The sequence below is a fragment of the Podarcis bocagei genome (genome assembly GCF_964188305.1).
Source record: "Podarcis bocagei genome assembly, chromosome: 5".
NCBI classification, from domain to species: domain Eukaryota; kingdom Metazoa; phylum Chordata; class Lepidosauria; order Squamata; family Lacertidae; genus Podarcis; species Podarcis bocagei.
Genome location: NC_138129.1, coordinates 58,700,467 through 58,721,944, shown reverse-complemented (window position 1 = coordinate 58,721,944; position 21,478 = coordinate 58,700,467). Strand labels below are relative to the sequence as shown.

Below are 21,478 nucleotides of genomic sequence, written 5' to 3'. Positions count from 1 at the left end.
TCTTTGTGACCCCATGGACCAGAGCACGCCAGGCACTCCTGTCTTCCACTGCCTCCCACAGTTTGGTCAAACTCATGTTCGTAGCTTCGAGAACACTGTCCAACCATCTCATCCTCTGTCGTCCCTTTCACCTTGTGTGCTCAATCTTTCCCAACATCAGGGTCTTTTCCAGGGAGTCTTCTCTTCTCATGAGGTGGCCAAAGTATTGGAGCCTCAGCTTCAGGATCTGTCCTTCCAGTGAGCACTCAGGGCTGATTTCCTTAAGAATGAATAGGTTTGATCTTCTTGCAGTCCATGGGACTCTCAAGAGTCTCTTCCAGCACCATAATTCAAAAGCATCAATTCTTTGGTGATCAGCCTTCTTTATGGTCCAGCTCTCACTTCCATACATCACTACTGGGAAAGCCATGGCTTTAACTATACGGACCTTTGTTGGCAAGGTGATGTCTCTGCTTTTTAAGATGCTGTCTAGGTTTGCCATCGCCTTTCTCCCAAGGAGCAGGCGTCTTTTAATTTCGTGACTGCTGTCACCATCTGCAGTGATCATGGAGCCCAAGAAAGTAAAATCTCTCATTGCCTCCATTTCTTCCCCTTCTATTTGCCAGGAGGTGATGGGCCCAGTGGCCATGATCTTTGTTTTTTTGATGTTGAGCTTCAGACCATATTTTGCACTCTCCTCTTTCACCCTCATTAAAAGGTTCTTTAATTCCTCCTCACTTTCTGCCATCAAGGTTGTGTCATCTGCATATCTGAGGTTGTTGATATTTCTTCCGGCAATCTTAATTCCGGTTTGGGATTCATCCAGCCCAGCCTTTCGCATGATGAATTCTGCATATAAGTTAAATAAGCAGGGAGACAATATACAGCCTTGCCGTACGCCTTTCCCAATTTTGAACCAATCAGTTGTTCCATATCCAGTTCTAACTGTAGCTTCTTGTCCCACATAGAGATTTCTCAGGAGACAGATGAGGTGATCAGGCACTCCCATTTCTTTAAGAACTTGCCATAGTTTGCTGTGGTCGACACACTCAAATCCATGAAGGAGCTGTTGGAACATACTGCATATCTTTAAGGAAAATAACACTTTAAAAAAAATATATTTTAAAATAAAACATTTTTGTTCATTTCTTCCATAGCCACCGACTATAGTATGCAGTATCTGCAAAAGGGATGGCCATTCCAAAAATGACTGCCCAGAGGATTTTAAGAAAATTGATCTAAAACCACTACCACCAATGACAAGTAGATTTAGAGAAATACTTGATCTAGTATGTAAAAGGTGTTTTGGTAAGTAAAGTTTTGCTATTCTGACCTGGTTGTGAGTTCTACTTCAATAGTTAATAATAGGGTACTGAACTCTAACCACATTATTCTGGGATTTTCCCTGCTTAAATCAGTGGAAAGAAGGCATTCTTATGTGATTGGAAGTAGTATATATTCATATGTTCTAGTTTACAGTAAGGTCACCAGGATGTTTTAGACTTTGCAGTGGGTTTGGCAAATGTAAGTTTCCAAAGCTTCAAGGAATTGCATGGTTTTGTTAACCAAGGTATCTTTAGTAATGGACAGATTTTGCAGGGCCAACACATAAGTTTGTTTCTTCTTTTGCTTTCCTTTCAGGGGTTTAGTCTGATATTTAAGATGATATGGTTGCATCCTAAATGTAAAATACCATCACCAGATGACTTTAATGAATTACAGGGATCAGTAAAATATTCAGTGAGAGAAATGTTTGAGGATATTTAATTCTGACACTTGGATGTTGCTGAATGGCTCACTTAGGTTTTTGTTTGTTTAGATGAATTATCGCCTCCTTTCTCAGAGCAACAAAACCGAGAACAGATTCTGGCAAGTTTGGAAAGATTTATTCGAAAAGAATATAATGGTATGCAACAGGAAACTTTTAAAAACATCCAATTTATTTGTTATTTTGCAGTTGTTCAAGAGAGTTATTTTCTAATTGTATTTATTTATTACATTGTATACCATCTTTCCTTGCACTTGAGAACAAAACATTATATACACTAATACTCAAAGCAATGTTTTATATTATTATAGGAAGAATACAAAAAAAGAAGCATTAAAAAAGAAGAATCTAAAATCAATATTGGCAGCAAGTTAATAGAAGATATTAATTTTTGAAGTTAAGTGCATGTGCAATAGTTCCTTCCTCACTTGGATCTTTCCCTGGCAGACAGATATCTGCAGGCTGAGATTGTATATCAGCCAGCTAATGCCAAGGAAAATCTAGTTTGCCATGCCTCATCCTTTAGGACGATATTCTAAATGTTTTCAGTATGGAGAAGAAGGTTAGAAAAGGAGTTGGCATCAAGCCCATGACCACAAATGAGAAATTGAGAGAACTGACAAACATATTGAGTAACAATATTAAAGCAGTAGATAGGTAGCCGTGTTGGTCTGCCATAGTCAAAATAAAAAAATTCCTTCCAGTAGCACCTTAAAGACCAACTAAGTTAGTTCTTGGTATGAGCTTTCGTGTGCATGCACACTTCTTCAGATACATTAATATTAAAGCAAGAATCAAGATTTGTACATTAATAGAACTTGGAAAATAGTCTAAAGAAATCAGAAATGTGTTTTTCCTCACATCTTGGATTTATTTATTACTGAAAAGTGATGGAATACATGGGCATTAAAACATGCTTTGTTGGGGGCACTGGAAAAACTATTGTGTCTGGCAGATGTGGCAAGATGACACTTGGGTGGTTATACTGGGTCTGCAATAATCTGAATCATATTGTTTATTTTGTCTTACAAAATGTAGTGGAATATAAATTCAGTTCTCGAATTTTGTGGAAGTTTAAAGTTAATGTACAATCTGTTACATTTTGAATGAGTCTAAAGTTATTATTTAAAAAAACCCTCTTTCTTTTGATCAGACAAGGCCAGGCTGTGCCTGTTTGGCTCTTCAAAAAATGGATTTGGATTTCGTGACAGTGACCTGGATATTTGCATGACACTAGAAGGGCATGAAAATGCAGAGGTATTTTATTGTTGCTTTTATTTTATTTATTCAATTTGTATACTGCCCTTCACCCAAAGATCGCTGGGCAGTTCACAGCATTAAAATACTAAATGAGAACACAAAATACATAATACAGTGGTGCCCCAGGTTACAAATGCTTCAGGTTACAAACTCCGCTAACCTGGAAGAGTTACCTCGAGTTGAGAACTTTGCCCCAGGATAAGAATGAAAATCATGTCCCGGCGGTGCAGCGGCAGCAAGAGGCCCCATTAGCGAAAGCACGCCTCTAGTTAAGAACAGTTTCAGGTTAAGAACGGACCTCCGGAACAAATGAAGTTCGTAACTAGCGGTACCACTGTAAAACAAAAACAAAAGGGAAACAAACCAGTAACCCCTCTCCCACAGACACATTTTAAAGGCCATAGAATCTGCCAAATGCCTGATTATAGATAAGCTTTTTTGCCTGACGCCTAAAGATAATGTAATGAAGGCACCAGGTGAGCCTCCATGGGGAGAGCATTCCACAAATGGGGAGCCACTGCAGAAAAGGCCCATTTCTGTGCTGCCACTCTCCAGATCTCTCATGGGGGAGGCACCCAAAGAAGGGCCTCAGATGATGATGATGATTGCAGGGTCTGAGTTGGTTCATATGGGGAGAGGTGATCCTTGAGATATTGTGTTCCTGAGATGTTTAAACCTGCTCTTTGGAGTTCTTTTTAAAATACATTTTATATAGTTGAAGGAAGATTATTGTCGTATGTATGTTCAAAGTACTTGGTTACTCTGAATTCTTTGTGGGAATGTGTAGGTAACACAGGCTTTTTATTTATTTCTCCTAGAAATTAAACTGTAAGGAAATTATTGAAAATTTGGCAAAAATTCTTAAGAAGCATCCAGGTATGTGTATGGAACTTTGTGCTGCTTATATGCATTTTTGTGTGTTCTTTGGCTATGGGGAGTATTTAACATCTTGAAACCTTATCTTACCAGGTTTAAGAAATATCCTGCCTATAACAACAGCCAAAGTGCCTATAGTAAAATTTGAGCACAGACGAAGTGGCTTAGAAGGGGATATCAGCTTATACAATACACTGGCAAGTATCATCTTCAGTAAAAGTCCAGATGTTTGGTCAGAAGCTCACCTGTATGTTTCACTCCTTTAAATTCATCAAGAGCTGTTATTCAGAGGGCATAGGGGCCTCCAATTGTTGGGATCCCACACATTGCTTGAAAGTGTGACCTCTTCCTCTGAATTTGTTTTTGGCTATGTTTGTGACCTGCCTGAAATTTTGTAGGAATGTAGATATGCATTGTTTTGCAACATTTCTTATGTTCAGTCTGTAAATTGAAGTGTGCCTGATACCCAAACCATTGGACTTGTTTTATAGGCACAGCACAACACAAGGATGCTTGCAACATACGCAGCCATTGATCCGAGAGTACAATACTTGGGATACACAATGAAAGTTTTTGCAAAGGTAAATATAAATAACGTACAACTTTAGTTTATTGCCATGTGTGCTCAGTGGTTTCTGTCCCCAACAGGTGATGACAACTTGTTTTTTAAATGGTTTTTTGAACAGTTACAATTCTTGGAAGCTTATGAAATTTCTGATTTCAAGCAGCGTCTGATATTTCTGTAGAAGCTGCTGGTAGTATATACAATCATATTGGCCTATACAAAATTAGGTTTTCAAAGTCCCTGTTGATGGTTGGATTATATCTGTTTGACAGATTACTTGAGCTGCAATAATGAAATGTGGGTTATATGTTGGCTTTAGAACTAGGTATAGTAAATTAGTGCCCCATTAATCCAAATGAAATCCATAGTTACCAGGACCTAAAGCTGTAGGATTTTTTCTTTAACTTTTTCCTTGAAGAGCAGACATACATGCCATATATGATATTTGAACTCTGATGAGTTTCAAAAGTGGTTTCTAATATAACATGGGTACTGCTGCTTTAGCATGTCCACTGTCATCAGGGGCATGTGGAAGTAGTCACACAAATAAGCACTTTCAGAAATAGTATCCTTGTGCCTGTTTGACTTAGGTCATGTTTTAGTGCATGCCAGAGGCTGACAATATCATTTTCAGAAACGGCAGCATCACAAAACACTTCTTTTCTTTTTTCATGGTTATATCTTGTTAAATGCTCACTATATTCAAAATGTATTTGACCAGCGCTGTGATATTGGAGATGCATCCAGAGGAAGTCTGTCTTCATATGCCTATATCCTAATGGTGTTATACTTCTTACAACAGAGAGATCCACCAGTAATACCAGTTCTTCAAGAGGTAGGTTTTCAGGAAAATGTGCTTTGGAAGATTGGCTAGAGAATTATCTTTCTTTATAGTTCACTTTGTATGTGAGGCCAGTTTTGACTCTTGTTTTTCTGGAGAGTTGTTGAAGTTGCAACTGCATATCTCCCATGCCACTTCATGGGTTCTGTCTTATCACACTGAGCCACTCTTCCAGCTTCTTCACACATCACAGGATTCTGCTGCAGAAGGAATTAATGTGCTCCTCAATATTAGTTTAAAAGCAGCATACATAATAATTGCACACAAGAGATTGTTTTACTTTTCAGATGTGAAATATATGTGTGGGCAATCATTGTATTTGATGCTGTGCCTTGAGTAGCATATTAATTCCAACAGAGAAGTACTTTTTATGTCAGAACTTTTATTACCTGTGAAGCTGTTATAAATGAGGGGAAATGTGAGCATTCTCAAGCAAAGTAGTGCACGAAATGTTCTTTATCTTGAATGTTTTTAAAAGTTAAAAATGGTAAGCTATTGATTTGAACTCCACCCAACCCTTAACCAAATTGAGGTGTCACAAACAGGTTTAGTGCAAGTATGTGGACTGCATTCCTATCACCACTAAGTAATGTAATCATTTGCCTCCCTGCCCCCACTCCCACAATCTGGCATTTCAGGTCAAGGAAGGCATGTGTCCCAGCATTGTTTCAAAACTAACTGTTAATGGTTTGCAAATACATCCATCTGGGCCCTAGTAACATTTTCTGTGATATTTTCATCCTTTTCAAAAGAGAGAATACTTTCTGATTTTGGATTTGTTCATTACCCCCTCCTCCCCCACCCCACCCCATTTTCTGCCTTTATTCTTCATGATGTTTTAGATATTTGATGGACAACAGATCCCTCAGAGAATGGTTGATGGGTGGAATGCTTTCTTCTTTGATGATACTGAAGAACTGGTAATGTTCTAATTCTGGAATAGTAATTGAGTTCTTAGGTGTAGTAGTATTGTATCACAAGTACATATACATGCTTAATTATTATTTTTTATAAGAGCACCAGCAATATATTTGGCATTGCACAAATGAAAAACAAAACACCTTTCTGCAGAATCTGTTGGACAAGGGAAGGGTAAAGAAATGAAGAGCTGAAAGTCTCAGAAGCACAAAATTAGATAGTGGCAGCAACAGCTTTAAAAAGTTATAGAATTAGCATTTTGGCAACTGTTAAACAGGAAATGTGCTACTTTGGTTTTTGGTTACAGAAATAGCACAGGGCTATTTTTATTGCCAATCCCAGCATTCATCTTCAGCAAAACTGTTTGTAAGACTCTTCTACAAACACATTTAACTTGTTGTACCCAGCTCATGTGTTCTGGTTTCATAGACATCTATTTGCTACTGAGAATAGGACCACATGTCTGTGGTCTGATCCAGCAAGGTTTTTCTTATGCTCTCATGCCTATTTACTCCTGATTATCACTAGCAAGTGAGATGCTCAGTCAGCATATAGTGCAAAATGGAAGTGGGCTAGTCTGTACTACCATTTAGGTTGAATTTCTCTTTTCAATGCTTCTTATATCCAGTGAATTATCTGCCTCTGCAATGAGCACATTAAGAGAGGAAGTAGCCTTACCTGAACTTGCACAGGTAGAGAGTTTCCTATGAATGTAAAAGATACTTTTATTCCTTATTCCTGCCACCACATAGATGTACATTCAGGACGGCCCAGCTTTGCAATAGATAGATGCCACATACTTCACAATGTGTTACTTTGGAACCATCCCAAAGTTAAAAGTATTATGTTCACAATAAAGTACTTTATCTGCTATAACTTTTATACAGAAAAACCGTTTACCTTCTCTTGGGGAAAACACAGAATCACTGGGAGAACTCTGGTTAGGGTTACTGCGATTTTACACTGAAGAGTTTGACTTCAAAGAATATGTCATCAGCATTCGTCAGAAGAAGCTGTTAACCACATTTGAGAAACAGTGGACGTCCAAATGCATCGCCATTGAAGGTACTTATGGAATATCTAACATAAAGGATATATCCCCCTGAAAGAATTTCTCACTTATAAGTGAACTTCTGTTAATGTTAGTGAAAATGTTACTTGCCTGTCTTACACCAGCGATATTTGTTAACAGCAAAATTAAGTGCTGTTGGAATTTTTCCCCCTGCTCCTTTAATACTGTTTTTATTTCTTCTGTTCAGATCCTTTTGACTTGAATCATAACCTGGGTGCAGGAGTATCCAGAAAAAGTAAGACTTGAAAAATGTTCTACTCAGGGTTAATAAATTTCTAAAGTGACACTTCTTTAATTGATTTTTTCTCTCCTTCCACAGTGACCAATTTCATAATGAAGGCATTAATCAATGGGAGAAAATTATTTGGTACTCCTTTCTATCCGGTGCTGGGAAGAGAAGCTGTAAGTTTTCTTATTTTGTAACTTGTACTTTTCTGCTGTGGTCACGAAGTACCTTTATTGCAGTTCTATGGGTCCTTTCGAGTACATGTAATTTAATTTCATAATTGGTTTAGTGATCTTGGTCATAATTGTTAATCAGTAGGACTGAAAACTCAAGGCTTAACAGTTAGGTCTTAACAGAACCCTAAAATATCAAGTTGGTTCTTTTATTTCCAAGATATATTACTTACATTTTGTGAATGTTTGTATTGGTGTTGAACAAATAACAGGAGGATATGAGAACTTCCACTTTTAGGACTGTGTTTAACACAGTTTCTCACAGCTTATCTTGCATAAACATGCAAGCATACACTGAATGTCTTACTCTTGGGCTCAGTTCTAATGAACTGTTGCTCCTCCTTTCCTCCCTTCCAGACACTTGAATTTCAAGTCATGTACCTCAGACAAATAGCTAAAACTCATGCATTCAATCCCAGGCTGCTAGTCAACAGTTGAGAATAGTGTGGAGTAAATGCTATCTTAGTTCCTCATGACCACAATGATTAGGTTTTGCAAAACTTGAAAGTTTGTATTTAGTTGGTTTGTTAGGGTAAAATATATTGCTTGTTTCACTTACTTTGTATTTCTTGGAAAAATAAGGCTATAAAAAACCCTGTCTGGTATTATTACAAATATATTTTACATGACTGTAAATATGAAAATATCAACCTTGTCTTTTGTCTTTTCTTCTTAATGAATGCCTTACTTAGTGAGATATGCAACTGCTGTTTCTCCCACCTTTCCCTCCTGTTCCCCATTTCTCTTCAAAGAAAGTGAATACAGAGAGCTTGTAGGTAATAGCTTGTTTTCCCCCTTGTAGGAGTACTTTTTCAACTCTAAAGTATTGACTGATGGAGAACTGGCACCCAACGACAGGTGCTGCCGTGTCTGTGGCAAAATTGGTCATTACATGAAGGACTGCCCCAAAAAAAGGAGGTTGGGAAAATAAACTCATGGCTAGTTTAAAAATTTTATGGTGAATGCAAGAAAAGAGGAGAAAATAATTTCTTTTGCCTCAAGGAATGTATCTTACTCTTTTAATTTTTCTTTCAATAACTGTTTTTAAGAAAATCACTTTATCTTTCCAATGAAGGAATTCTTAAGTAGGCAGAGGTGTTGGTATAAAACAGTGCTAAGTATTCTAGTGAATTACTTACCACTTGTGTATTTTTTCCTGTGTTTTCATGAACAATACCATAAATGTTCTGTGCCTTGAAGGGTAAGTGCAGTGGCTACTTGCCTATGATAAAGCAAAGGGTATGGGAGGAACCATGTGTGGCAATTCAGAGCTGAGGTTAACTTGTGGGACCATTTGAGTCCTGTAGGCTTTGGATGAAATTGCAGCAAACAGTACATCTCAGCTTTCCTCAGCTTACTGAGCAGTACAAGCTTCCTTTGCACCATGCTGCAGTGGGTGGGAAGGGGTTGGATTAGGCCCTGCTGACCTGCACTGGATTCTGACTGCCAAATGACACCCACATCATTTTCCTTTTCTGCCCACTGCTTAGGTAGGTGGAAGACCCTATGATGCGATCTCACAGTGGCAGCTAACAAAAAGACCAGAAACATCTCTTTCTGGGTTCTGGGCTAAGCCAGCCAGAAATCCATTGCAACCCAAGCCAGCCCTGGGCCATTAGGGGCAGTGTGTGCACCAGCTTCAGACAGGTGCAACCATTATCCTGCCCCTCACCTTCTGCCCAGCTGGAACGTGCAGCAGCTCTGTAAAGCCACCACCATGTTTTGGGTGATGCGATTCCCAGTTTTTTTGTCCACACAGGGACATTGAAATGAATCTTAAGGCTTTGGCTGCCTGTTTGAAAGTCACACAGCTTCAAGGATACTTTTAAGCAATGCTTGCATACCTGTCCCCATTTAGAGTGAAGAAAAAGGAGAATGAGAGAGATGATGAAAAGGAAGTCAAGGAGGAAGACAGAGAGACTAGAGAAAAGAGATGTTTTATCTGTGGCGATGTAGGACACGTTCGAAGGGATTGTCCGGAATTTAAACAGTCAAGACAAAGAAGCAATGGTGCTCTCGGTAATGGAGCTTACTTCTGAGTAGATATGCATAGCACTGCACTGTTTGTCCTTTATTCCAGCCTTGCTACCCATGGTCCAGTCAGTGGAATTGTTTGCATTCCTGCTGACTGATGCAGGATTTGCCTCCTATTCTTTAACTCTTTGGTTTTCAGCTGGTGGGTCATAGCCTGATCCAAGGTGGGTCATAACAGGAGCAACACCACCATATGGTAAAATATTAAGAAATGGGTCTCAAAATGCATGTTTGGGTTAAAAGTGGGTCCTTGGTCTGAAAAGGTTGAAGATACCTGCTCTAACCCTATTCACAGGAGCCAATATTGCCTTCCTTGGACCTCTCTGGCAGAGGACATTGTTGCAATAGATACAGCAAATAAAGTTTTGGCTGCATAAATAATTTTGTCTGCACATATTATTGCTTTGGACCACAGCCTATTGGTTTCTTAACCTGTATTAAACACATTCTTTACGCTTTATCACTTAGGGACTCAGTTAGTCCGAAGCCTTGTAAACTCTCAGCAAGTAACTGGATCAATTCAACAACAAGTGGAAAGACCCTTACGTGCTAGACAGACATCAGAATGTGTAAGTTTCATTTGATTCAGTGTTTCTGAATTAAATTTTATATAGGAAATCAATTTCAATTGTGTAAGTAATATAACAATAATGCTTGTGAAGTGTATTGCTGTAAAAAGACCTCTGTAGAGTTCAGAAGTACAGATTCTTGTATATTTAAGGATTGAAGCAACAATTTAGAGCAAATGGAAGAGCCAATGAATTAAGATGCTATTGGTGACTGAAAATTAGTAGGACATTTTTAAAGTTACATATTTTATTCCAGTGAGAGTTTAAGTGACTGTTTAGGCTGTTTAGACTGTTTAGGTAGGGCTTGTTCTACAGAATGATTTTGTTCAGATGATAGTACCTTGCTTTAATAAGCTGATATAGGAACAAGATCTTTGGCCACATAGTCCCTTTGTATGACCAAGAAAACAAGCTAGGAAATTAACTGTAATTTCTGGTTTTATGAACCAGCAAACTATGGTTAAGAGCTTTGGAACAAGTCAAAATATAAAGCCAACTTCAAACTATATCTTAGATTGTTCTGAAGTTTGTAACCATAGTTCCCTGATTCAGATGAACTGTAAAATTGAAGTTACAGGTAGGTAGCCGTGTTGGTCTGCCGTAGTTGAAACAAAATTAAAAAAATCCTTCCAGTAGCACCTTAGAGACCAACTAAGTTTGCTATTGGTATGCACACGAAAGCTCATACCAATAACAAACTTAGATGGTCTCTAAGGTGCTACTGGAAGGATTTTTTTTTATTTTGTAAAATTGAAGTTAACGAAAATGTCCTGGATTGTTTGCTCCCCCAATGAAGTGAAGAACAAACAGCAAAGCTTGTTCATCTTTCATATATTAAGTTAAGGTCATCTGGTGAATATGGTGAATCTGCTGTCAGTTAAACCTTATATTTTAACTCAGGCTTCCGCAAACTCGGCCCTCCAGATGTTTTTGGCCTACAACTCCCATGATCCCTAGCTAGCAGGACCAGTGGTCAGGGGTGATGGGAACTGTAGTCTCAAAACATCTGGAGGGCTGAGGTTGAGGAAGCCTGCTTTAACTGAACTTGCAATCATGAAGAATTTAGTTCTTCATAAAAAGTCCTCACAATGGATAGTCCAGCCCTATATGTAGCCTATCTCAACTCAAAGACAGTAGTTTAGTAAACCTAGAGCTCAAGAGACTCCTTTGTGAAGACTTTTTAGCATTAAGTGCTTAAATGGAACACTTAACTAACTCATGAACTAATACAAACAACATCCTTTTTTCCCCTCTCCAGTCTGATTCGCGTCAGTCATCTTACTCTCCACAGCCTCAGCAATTTACTCAGAATTCCTCTCCACCAACCTCCATTAACCAGACTCAGCCACAACCAATATCCCAGTCTAAGCATGCTCTGCAGCCCCAGCAAGGGGCACAACCACCCCACCAGGTCCAGCTGCCTTTGTTTAACTTTCCCCAATCTCCCCCAGGTCAGTATGCCACCTTGCCTAACCTGGGACTATTTCAGATGCACCCTCACCACCACCACCACCACCACCAAATCCAACTTCCTAACACCTCGTGGCCTGTTATTCACTCTGCACCGGGTAATCCTCCTCACGCGGCAAATGTTCCTTTTTCTGTGAGGGCTGGCAGTAGCAGCAGCCCGCCCAATAACCAGAGCAGCGTAAGCCTGAATGATCCCAGTATCATCTTTGCACAGCCTGCTGCCAGGCCTGTAGGAATCCCCAGCAGTACTCATGAGGGACACTGGCACAACCCTGTGACTCTAAGCTCACTGGTGAACAATGGCACGGTGGGGAACTCAGGTAACTCTCCTCTCTTGTCTCCTGTTTTGTACAAATACTGTTTCTTTGCTTAACGTTTCTGAACCTGTTCATTCTGCCTATGCTGTATATTCTGGGGTGCAGATGAGGAACCTTTTAGGAAAAAGATGAATCGCCGTGTATTTGCTTAGGCTACATAAAAAGTGGGTTGGGTTTGGAAGGCTGTTTTCATAGCATTTGACAAGTTATTTAACGAGATAATAGTTTGAGCTTTCTGTCAAGAAACTTTGATTTCAAATCAGAGTCTGAACTTCAATAGGGATGGGCTTCAAAGAGTTCTGTGCGTCAGCAGAAAGAACTTCTGCCCAGTTTCCTTTTGAGCTGCGTCCCCTTGTGCTGTGTTTAATACTGTGCTTCAGGAGGAGCTTGAGGTGTGTGTGTGTGTGTGTGAGAGAGTGAGAGTGAGAGAGAGAGAGAGAGAGAGAGAGAGAGAGAGAGAGAGAGAGAGAGAGAGAAAGAAAAGGACCTCAGTGTATGAGCAGAACATTAAGTACAGCCCTTTGGATCGCATCCAAGCTAATTAGAAACCCTGCACCACCTTTCCTTAAAAGATCAGTGTACTCTTCTGAGGCTCAGTCGAGCCAGGGCCAAAAACTAGCTTTCAGTGCTAGGACCTCAAAAAATTAATGGTAATAAAAGCACCTCTGAGTAAGAGTACCTGTCCTTTACCACTGCAGAACCGCAGCTGTATCACCATCACTTAGTGAATAATATAAAATGGAGCAGATTGTCTCCTATTGGTTTTATATGACCCTTTAATTTTAATTTTTAATTAAATTTATATTCTACCCTATACCCACAGGTCTTCAACTGCTTCCATATTTCTTATCCATGTATGCATATTTAAGATTGCTTTCTGCATGCAGAAGGGAACTACGTATTGTAGCACCATTAGCTCTTGCAGCTCAGCAGCAATGGATACTTTTAGTCTATTCATGGCTCCTTGGGTCCAAAATCATCTTGTACAAGCAGAAAGGCACTTCCACAGGGCAGCCCTTCTAAATTCTTCTGATTTCCCTTTCCTAGTGCAGCTGCCCATATCCCATCCCATGCTGTTCCAGAGGGCCCAAAAATAAAGAGAAACATAATTTTAAAAAATACTCTTACTGCTGTGCATTTTGCTTTGCAGGTTGGTGCTTTCAAATACAGTAATCTTTTCTCTCCTTTTCATTTTTGAATGAAAACTAGATCAGGGCTTCCCAGGACAGTTTGGTAAAGCGAACCCTCCTCCTCCTCCTGTTCCTTGGGACCATGGCACCCCAGCCCATTTTCCTCTCCTGCGAGGGACGTGGCCTTACAATATTTCTCCGAACTACATGCAGCAGGGAAATGCCAGCTATCCATTGAATAAACCTTTCTACCCTCAAGGTAGTATCTTCATGAAGCAACTTTCTCACCTTTCTGCTATTATTTTTATTGGTTTTGGTTTTAGTTGTTGTGATAAGAACAGGTCTCCTAGGGACAGTTGTTGTGCTAATGCGATGTCATACTGGGCTCTCACTCGAGATCTTTTCTAGGTTGCTTGTCTATAAAAACCTGCAGTCTTTTCTGAATTTACCATATCTGTATAGCAACCACTTCCATTCTTTGCTATGCACTGTCTGTTCTCTGCCTGTTTAATAGGAAAAGAATTCATTGGTTTAACTAAATGTGAACCTGCTTGTGCAAGTAGATACAGTGATGCCTCGCAAGACGAAATTAATTCGTTCCGCGAGTTTTTTTGTCTAGCAAATTTTTCGTCTTGCGAAGCACGGTGTCGGAAAAGTTTTGGAAAAGCTTCAAAAATCACCAAAAACCTCAAAAAAAGGCTACCACACCGCGTTCTATGAGTTGCTCCTCAAAGTCAAGTCGCAACTGTATTAACGGTGTTAAGAAAAAGGAAACAAACTTGCAAGACGTTTTCGTCTTGCGAAGCAAGCCCATAGGGAAATTCGTCTTGTGAAGCAGCTCAAAAACCGCAAAACCCTTTCGTCTAGCGAGTTTTTCATCTTGCGAGGCATTCGTCTTGCGGGGCACCACTGTATCCCAGATACCAAGCTTTTGGGGCATCTTATGAAGCCCCTACCTTGAGGTGGAAAACCTGTGGCCCCAAAACTCACATCACCCGGGATGATTGGCCATGTTGGCTGAGGGTGATGGGAGTTTGCCTCTAACAGTATCTGGAGAACCACGCTTCTTTCACCCTTGCATTTTTTTGTTCCATCTTGATAGTCATGCCTCGGTCCACAAGTATTTCAGCCTATTTCTTTTCCATAAGCGCCCCTTTCTGCTGCTAAACTTGCAGGAATTTAAAAACTCTCTTTCAACCTAAATATTAATTTGGATTTCTGCTAAAATAATTGTAACCTATTTTCTTTCAGCTGGCTTACTGATGCAGAACAACCAGCGGTTTTCACTTCTGTCCCAAGGACACCCACACTTGAACATGAATTTCATTCAGCAGAAAAAATGAAGTTTAATTAAGGGGATGGGAAGAAATCAGGTTCTGGATTCAAATCTTATTGCAACGTGTTTAGATAAGAGATTATTTAAAACTGTTTTTAACTGTATCATTTGTACATAGATATAAAATATAGTTTTTACCAGTATCACAAGAAGTGATACAAATGTCATCTATTTTATTACCCTATTTTTAAGGGGAACTGTGTTTTATTTTATCTTGATAAACTGTAAAGAGAGTTTTTAAAATTAAGTTGTTTATTTTCTATTAGCTTTATTCATACTTTGGTTCAGACTTTATATCTATTGTTCTAAAAAGAAATTAGAAAGGGATTTCATGTGTTAAAGATTGTCATTTCTTTACAGAACAATGTAGTGCCAAAAACTTTTTAAAAGGAAAAAAATAAAATTGCAAAATTAGAAATCATAAGTAGAATTTTTCATTTGTATACACAGCTGGATTCTGTTAAGCCTTTTTAAAGTACTGCAGACTAGGGTGAAATAGTATCTTGGACTCCATATAATTGGCATCTAAATATATAAACTTCACAAAGTTTTACAAGTCTTCATATAGTGTTGGTGAGCATTCATCCAAAAAAGTAAAGGAAGCTTCATGCTTGTGAAACTCAGATATTTCCCCTTTGAAATGCTTATGCAATTAGATTACTAGTCATTCCTTGCCAGCATCTGTGCCCAAAGGAACATGGTCCCCAACAAAAAAAAGTGTACGGACAACTCCTCATTTACGCAAGTGTTATGTTCCAGAGCACTGAGCATTTAAGTGAAATCGCGTATATTGGGAACGCAATTGAAAAGCCTGCAAACACCACAATCACTTGTTCCAAACCTCCTTGCTCAAACTCCAACTCGTCACCGGCCTCAAGGATCAGTGCAAAGGCTTATGGGATTCATAGACACTGTTTTCACACTATTATGGCTGCTTTGCCTCTTTTCATGCCACCTCTGGGTTAACCCTCTATTGTGCCATCATTTTCATTTAATTCTTGGTTAGGGGGTGGGGGAAGATTCCCCAGAGGTGTTGTCTAGTCATACAGGGTTACACTATTGGGAGAAAAAAAGGTGCAAGTATCTTAAATCACAACACTGCATTCCAACCTTTTGAAAATTAAGCTCATCAGTACTTGTTGAAGCATCCTTGAATAATAATTAGTTACACAGCACATTTGTTCTGCAGCTTGTTTATCAAAGATTTTAATAAAGAAGTTACAATAGTACACCTGAAGCAATTCCCTACAGAATTATGTACATTTTTGAACAGCTTGTTGGCTGATAAAATTATGAGTTACATAAAAATTGTTATACAAATACTCCAAAAGTAAGACTTTCACAATAGGTTTCACAATGAATTTAAACAATTCATTGTGCCTTGCTCTTATATAGTTTTAAGCAAGTACGGGCTGTCAAAAGAATTTTTTACACAACACTTCTTTTAGGAAAAAAACATATGAACATACACTGAATGAATGTCCCCTCAAGTTAAACAAAGAATATTATGTTGTCAAAGAAAACGTTGTGAATACTAAACGAATACAAAAATTATTAGCTGTCACAGCAGCTTCTACCCATCCTGATGCCTGATATCTACAAGAAAAGAAGTGCTGGCTCAGATTCTTGAACTCTCTAGGTTCATTCATTTCCCCGACGACTCTTCTTATGGCTCTTTTTAGATCTGAAAGAACAAAAAAGGTAACTCACTGTTCAGTTGATTCTCAGGAACAAATAAATTGAACATGTAGTGATAAATTCACCTCTGGATATTAATACAGTGATTATGATAATCACAAGAGTCCTAAAAATATCTTTACAAGATACATACAATCTATCTTGAATTCATAGATACAAAAACGTTGTTGGCAGATAACAAAACCTAGCATGAAATCTATAAGCAAGACCTCTTATACAGTGGTACCTCGGGTTAAGTACTTAATTTGTTCCAGAGGTCTGTTTTTAACCTGAAACTGTTCTTAACCTAAAAGCACCACTTTAGCTAATGGGGCCTCCCACTGCCGTCACGCTGCTGGAGCACAATTTCTGTTCTCATCCTGAAGCAAAGTTCTTAACCCGAGGTAATATTTCTGGGTTAGCGGAGTCTGTAACCTGAGGCGTATGTAACCTGAGGCGTATGTAACTCGAGGTACCACTGTAATAATATTTAAAAGTAATATGAAATATGTACCTTTCTGGGGACTTGGAATGACTTCGATGTCTATGGCTACGATGATGCCCTGCTGAGACAAGATACAAAATCTTTACTTTGATTTCGTTCTCTGCAGAAGATTCTTCCTGAATGGCACATCAAGTAAAGCAGAATGGTAATAGGGGACTCAATCAATTTTAACTTTGTTACGGGCTTTAATCCTAGTTTCTGTGAGTAAAACTCTGCTCAAGGGTGCTCCAGAATAGTGCAGTATGTGGTACCAAGGGCAGCAATGGAAAGGAATAATTTTCTTCTACTCCCACCTCTTTCCACCAGCAGGAGCTTCTACTGGATGGCGGGGAGGTGTCATTTCCATGAACAGAGCTGGAACTGAGGATCCAAGCCATCATATTATAAACAGATTGGCCCCCTTACTGGTAGAAATGGGAAAGTAAATTAACAGATGCCAGAAAGCCACCCACAACTCCCACTCCCCAAAATAAAATTACCTGGAGATTTAGATCTTGATCTGTGACGTCTTTCCCTAGATCTACTTCGGTGTCGCCTTGGGCTCTTGCTGCGATGCCTTTCCCGACGTGGTGATGGACTATAGGAACACAGGCTATTAGTGTAAAGTTCACACAATATTTTTTTTAAATCAAATTGATAATTTAGTAAGTCTCCTACCTTCTCCTCTTCGGGGATCGGCTTCGCCTAACAGGGAAGGAGGGGAAAAAATGTTACTCTGACAATAGTTTTAGGTACAGCATTAAGCTGGTTAAAAGTATTTTGCCAGCTCCAAATATGTTACCTTCTAGGAGATCTGCTTCGGCTTCTTCTGTAACGCAGAGTTGGAGATCTGCGGGGTTTGTCTAGATCCCTATAGCCTCTTCTCCTGTGATCAGGTGAGGGAACTCGCTCCATCTGAAAATATTGCAAGCAAAGCATTTTGGGGGAAAAACCCTTATGTTCAATGCAACATCTCTAAAATGAACTTTTAAAAAAGATTTTACAGAAGCACAAAGGACTCAATGCTCCTTTAAAAAAATAAAGTAAAGCTTGGACAGTCTTCTGATCTTCCTTTTGTAGAACGTCAGAATTGAACAATTAAGAATAAAATAACAGTAGCTAAGGCCAGTTCTAAAGCTCTTTAGCAATATGAGAACCATATAAGAAATGTTTTCTTGCACTATGTAAAGCCAATATGTCAGTACTCTTGTTATAGAAGAGGCCCTCAGGGGAGCTACACAAATGTTCAACCTTTTCGTCCTCCTCTTCCTCCTCCTCGCTGGACTCCACATCATCCATATCTTCTTCCAAAGCGCTAATTCGTGGTTCCAGTTGTTCAGCCTCTTCTAGGACATATCGTTTCTAATAATGAATGAATGAATCTTAATTTGTGTCAGCCATTGGCCATAGCAATAAAACAACAATACGATATACAAAGAATAGAAATAAAAAGTCAATTATATAAAATGCATTTTAGGGTTTTGAATCAATAGTCAAATAGTGGGTCTTATTCTGATTGCTCTAGCTAAAAACCTTGCAACCTTTGCTGTCACCTGCTCATCTTGAATTGTTTCTAATAATAATAATAATAATAATAATAATAACAACAACGACCAACATTTCTCAATGGAAGCAATACACATTTGGAGGACATAGGGTTGAATCACAAAGGTCTTGTTTTTCCAAATTTAGACTTGGTTGCCCCCTCCAACCATTATATTCTAATGTGTAGTATTTTAGGGTTGATTCATATTTTTATTGTTAGCATGTTACAAGCCATTACACACCTGTAGTCTAGGTAAAATGACATCACAAACTCGCTCATCATGGAGCAGTTGATCAATAAACTCATCCACGTGCATTAGTTCAAACTCTGGAAAAAAATATTTTAGAGAGCATCACTACAATATCTACAATAAAATTTTTTAAATGGGTATGGCTGAAGATCAAATAAACATTGAACAATTTAGTCCTATTTTTCAAATAAAAAGCACAGTATAAAAGGTGTAGAAATATTGCAGTTAATATTTTGTGCATACTGTGCTTCTTGGTTGCAAAAACAATAGTTCCTTATAAAGCAGATAATTTAATAAGTGTTAATTAAAACTATAACATCAAGACTCCTACGCAACATATTCCACAGATGCTATCTACATTGGTAAAATTGATTAAATACCACCCAGCTTAATGACTGCTTTGTTGATGGGCAGGAGCTGACCAGATAAATTATAAAACTGAGCCACTTACCCCCATTTCTATTTTGGCTTTTTATTTTTCGATAATCATTGTACAAAGGTTCTAGGTATTTGTAGCAATCTATAGCAGTGCCAGTCAGTCTCATGTACAATGCACCCAGCAATCTTACATACCTAAAAATTAGCAAACACAAAAATAGCAATTTAGAATTATTATTATTCTTTCAAATAAAGTCATTGGAATACATGCTCTCAGCTCAGAATTTGAAACTATACCCAAAATGTTTCATTAATGTAACCTTCATGTGCCACATAGCAGATTCTAGGTTCAAGAAAAATTAGAGGGGTACAATGGCAACAAGATTACCTCCAAACAGGCAAAACATTTGTATCATAGAAGATAGATAGATAGATAGATAGATAGATAGATAGATAGATAAATTTATTGTCATTGTCCGTATATACACAGTATACACAACAACGAAAAACAAACACCCACCCAAAGACCGGGTTCACATATACATTTGCACGTATCTCCGACACATAACCTAAAACCTATCTCATTCCTTCCTACTCTCTGCTTGCTAAACCTTGCAACTGGCCCTGAGATCATTATTTAGTGCAATCAGAGCTCTTGGATAGAAACTATTCAGAAGGCGTGTGGTTCGTGTTTTCATTGTCCTATATCTTCTGCCCGAAGGCAATAGTTCAAAGAAGTTGTGAGCAGGATGGGTGGGATCTCTCAGGATATTATGTGACTTCTTCAAAATACGAGACGTGAAGATCTCATCCAGGGTTGGTAGTCGGAGCCCAATAACATTCTGGGCAATTTTAATTGTTCTCTGTAAAGCTTTTTTATCCGTTTCAGAGCTGCTCCCATACCACAATAATATACTATAGGTTAAGACACTCTCAATGGTACTATGATAATAGGACAGAAGTAGGTGCTGGGATAGATTCAGTCCCCTGAGCATTCTCAGGAAATACAACCTCCCCTGCACCTTCCTCACAACCATATTAATATTTACAGTCCATGAGAGGTCCTCCGAGATATAAGTGCCCAGGTATTTAAAACTACCAACCCTCTCCACTTCCTCGCCATTTATGTGCAATGGTAAAAATACACTTTTCTTTCTCCTAAAGTCAATTATGAGTTATGAAGAATCCTTCTGTGAGTCCTGACTAAAGAAACTTGAACAGTAAGGGTAATGACTTAAGAAATGAGTAGATGTAGAGATGAGAGCCGACTAATGTGAATCTGAACACCAAGAAAGGCTTTTGCTAATAATTGGAAACCACAGCTCTACACTACTTCTCTAGCTATTTTCTCTTACTTGAAATCTTCGTTCTTTATAAATTCAACAATGATATCCTTTTCAGGCTGTATCTGCAGCATCTTCAAAGTCAAGCACAAGAATGGTGTTGGCTTGATATTTCCTCCATAAACTCCACCGGTGTATCTCAGTTCCATGGCTTTATCCACCACCAGTTCAGCTATGAAAGGAATCATATGAAAAGGCACTCAGATTCTGAAGTTAGAGCAAGACCATGTTGCTCATGTTTAAGCTGGAAGTTGTACTTCTAGTCAACTAACCGGGTTTACTGTTACTAGAGAATTTGCTACCAGAAAAGACTACGACGGTGATGGAACTTTAAACATGCATAGGATTTGGATTCTTAATAAGCGTTCAAATGTCTGCTGCCAGCCCAAGCTTTCGATACTTCAGGTATTACCCCAAGTGGTTCGATCACCCGATTAAAATATTAATAGGTGACTGCTTTTTTCTGGTGGGTACGCATGCCCCTAAACATTTTGTGAATCTAAGTTTGGCCTCATTGAGACGCAGGCAGTATTCCAATATGAGTAGGAAAATGAGAGTACCCCTAAACATTTTTATTTTTAGAAAAAAGCACTGATAGGCAATATAAGGGAAGCTAACTTATAACACTGGTTAGTCCGGCATCCTCTGGCCCTGGATGATGGGTGGCATACAAATGTAGCCATTGATGAAATACACAGCGTGGTTGTACAGCTTTTGTGCTCTCGTTTCACCCGCCTCTCCCCCGGTGTGTAGTTTCCAAACTGCCCCGCCAAAGTGGCAGGTATTCCCCAACTTCCCCACACGGAGTGAGCCCCTCTTCCTCCAACCCCAGCTACCCAGACGCCCTAGGCCTCACCTGTGAGGCCGAAGCACTCCTCCTTCCAATACTTGGATTCATAGATGCGAGTGCGGATGATTTTCTCCACCAGGTATTGAGGGTTAGTGCCGTGGATGCTGTGCGCGTCCTTCACTGTCCGGTTTGCCATAGCCGAAGTCCGGCCCGGCACGAACCCGTCCGCGTAGAGGCCTGGCGAGAGGAGGGGGAAACAGAGGAGGGGAGACAAAGGAAGTACCGGACCAGCGCACCAAGAGACGCGTTCCCCCTTTTTAACTTCCGCTTGGGGGGGTTCACTTCCTCTAGAGGCGGGCTACAGTGGTTTCTGGCCTGCCATCTTAGCAGTGGGCAAAAGAGCCGCCCTTCCCGAG

General features: G+C 39.2%; 2 protein-coding genes across 4 annotated transcripts in view; one reads left to right on the top strand and one right to left on the bottom strand.

The window, feature by feature from the left end:
• TUT4 (terminal uridylyl transferase 4) overlaps positions 1 to 15,018 on the top strand; it is a 33,843-nt gene extending 18,825 nt beyond the window's left edge. Inside the window, exons 14-30 of the mRNA XM_081195355.1 lie at positions 1,137 to 1,287; positions 1,799 to 1,885; positions 2,901 to 3,004; positions 3,826 to 3,883; positions 3,977 to 4,080; positions 4,375 to 4,464; positions 5,170 to 5,283; positions 6,132 to 6,209; positions 7,095 to 7,272; positions 7,467 to 7,514; positions 7,599 to 7,681; positions 8,541 to 8,656; positions 9,597 to 9,757; positions 10,241 to 10,341; positions 11,600 to 12,131; positions 13,338 to 13,517; positions 14,510 to 15,018. Coding sequence (XP_081051481.1) covers positions 1,137 to 1,287; positions 1,799 to 1,885; positions 2,901 to 3,004; positions 3,826 to 3,883; positions 3,977 to 4,080; positions 4,375 to 4,464; positions 5,170 to 5,283; positions 6,132 to 6,209; positions 7,095 to 7,272; positions 7,467 to 7,514; positions 7,599 to 7,681; positions 8,541 to 8,656; positions 9,597 to 9,757; positions 10,241 to 10,341; positions 11,600 to 12,131; positions 13,338 to 13,517; positions 14,510 to 14,601 — 2,277 coding nt within the window. The 3' untranslated portion in view covers positions 14,602 to 15,018. The remainder of the gene's footprint in view (positions 1 to 1,136; positions 1,288 to 1,798; positions 1,886 to 2,900; positions 3,005 to 3,825; positions 3,884 to 3,976; positions 4,081 to 4,374; positions 4,465 to 5,169; positions 5,284 to 6,131; positions 6,210 to 7,094; positions 7,273 to 7,466; positions 7,515 to 7,598; positions 7,682 to 8,540; positions 8,657 to 9,596; positions 9,758 to 10,240; positions 10,342 to 11,599; positions 12,132 to 13,337; positions 13,518 to 14,509) is intronic.
• The window catches only part of PRPF38A (pre-mRNA processing factor 38A), a 178,898-nt gene extending 157,634 nt beyond the window's left edge, over positions 1 to 21,264 (bottom strand). The window contains exons 1-10 of one of the 3 annotated variants that reach the window (XM_081195375.1): positions 21,129 to 21,264; positions 20,285 to 20,444; positions 19,003 to 19,124; positions 18,543 to 18,628; positions 18,007 to 18,117; positions 17,558 to 17,670; positions 17,434 to 17,460; positions 17,256 to 17,353; positions 16,786 to 16,837; positions 15,772 to 16,278 (exon numbers count right to left, since the gene is read on the bottom strand). In XM_081195375.1, the coding sequence (XP_081051501.1) occupies positions 16,236 to 16,278; positions 16,786 to 16,837; positions 17,256 to 17,353; positions 17,434 to 17,460; positions 17,558 to 17,670; positions 18,007 to 18,117; positions 18,543 to 18,628; positions 19,003 to 19,124; positions 20,285 to 20,444; positions 21,129 to 21,258 (942 nt within the window). In that variant the 5' untranslated portion in view covers positions 21,259 to 21,264 and the 3' untranslated portion in view covers positions 15,772 to 16,235. Of the gene's footprint in view, positions 1 to 15,771; positions 16,279 to 16,722; positions 16,838 to 17,255; positions 17,354 to 17,433; positions 17,461 to 17,557; positions 17,671 to 18,006; positions 18,118 to 18,542; positions 18,629 to 19,002; positions 19,125 to 20,284; positions 20,445 to 21,128 lie in introns of those variants that run through there. The other 2 variants (XM_081195376.1, XM_081195374.1) reach the window with 2 other exon arrangements.
• Between the last annotated feature and the right edge of the window lie 214 nt (positions 21,265 to 21,478).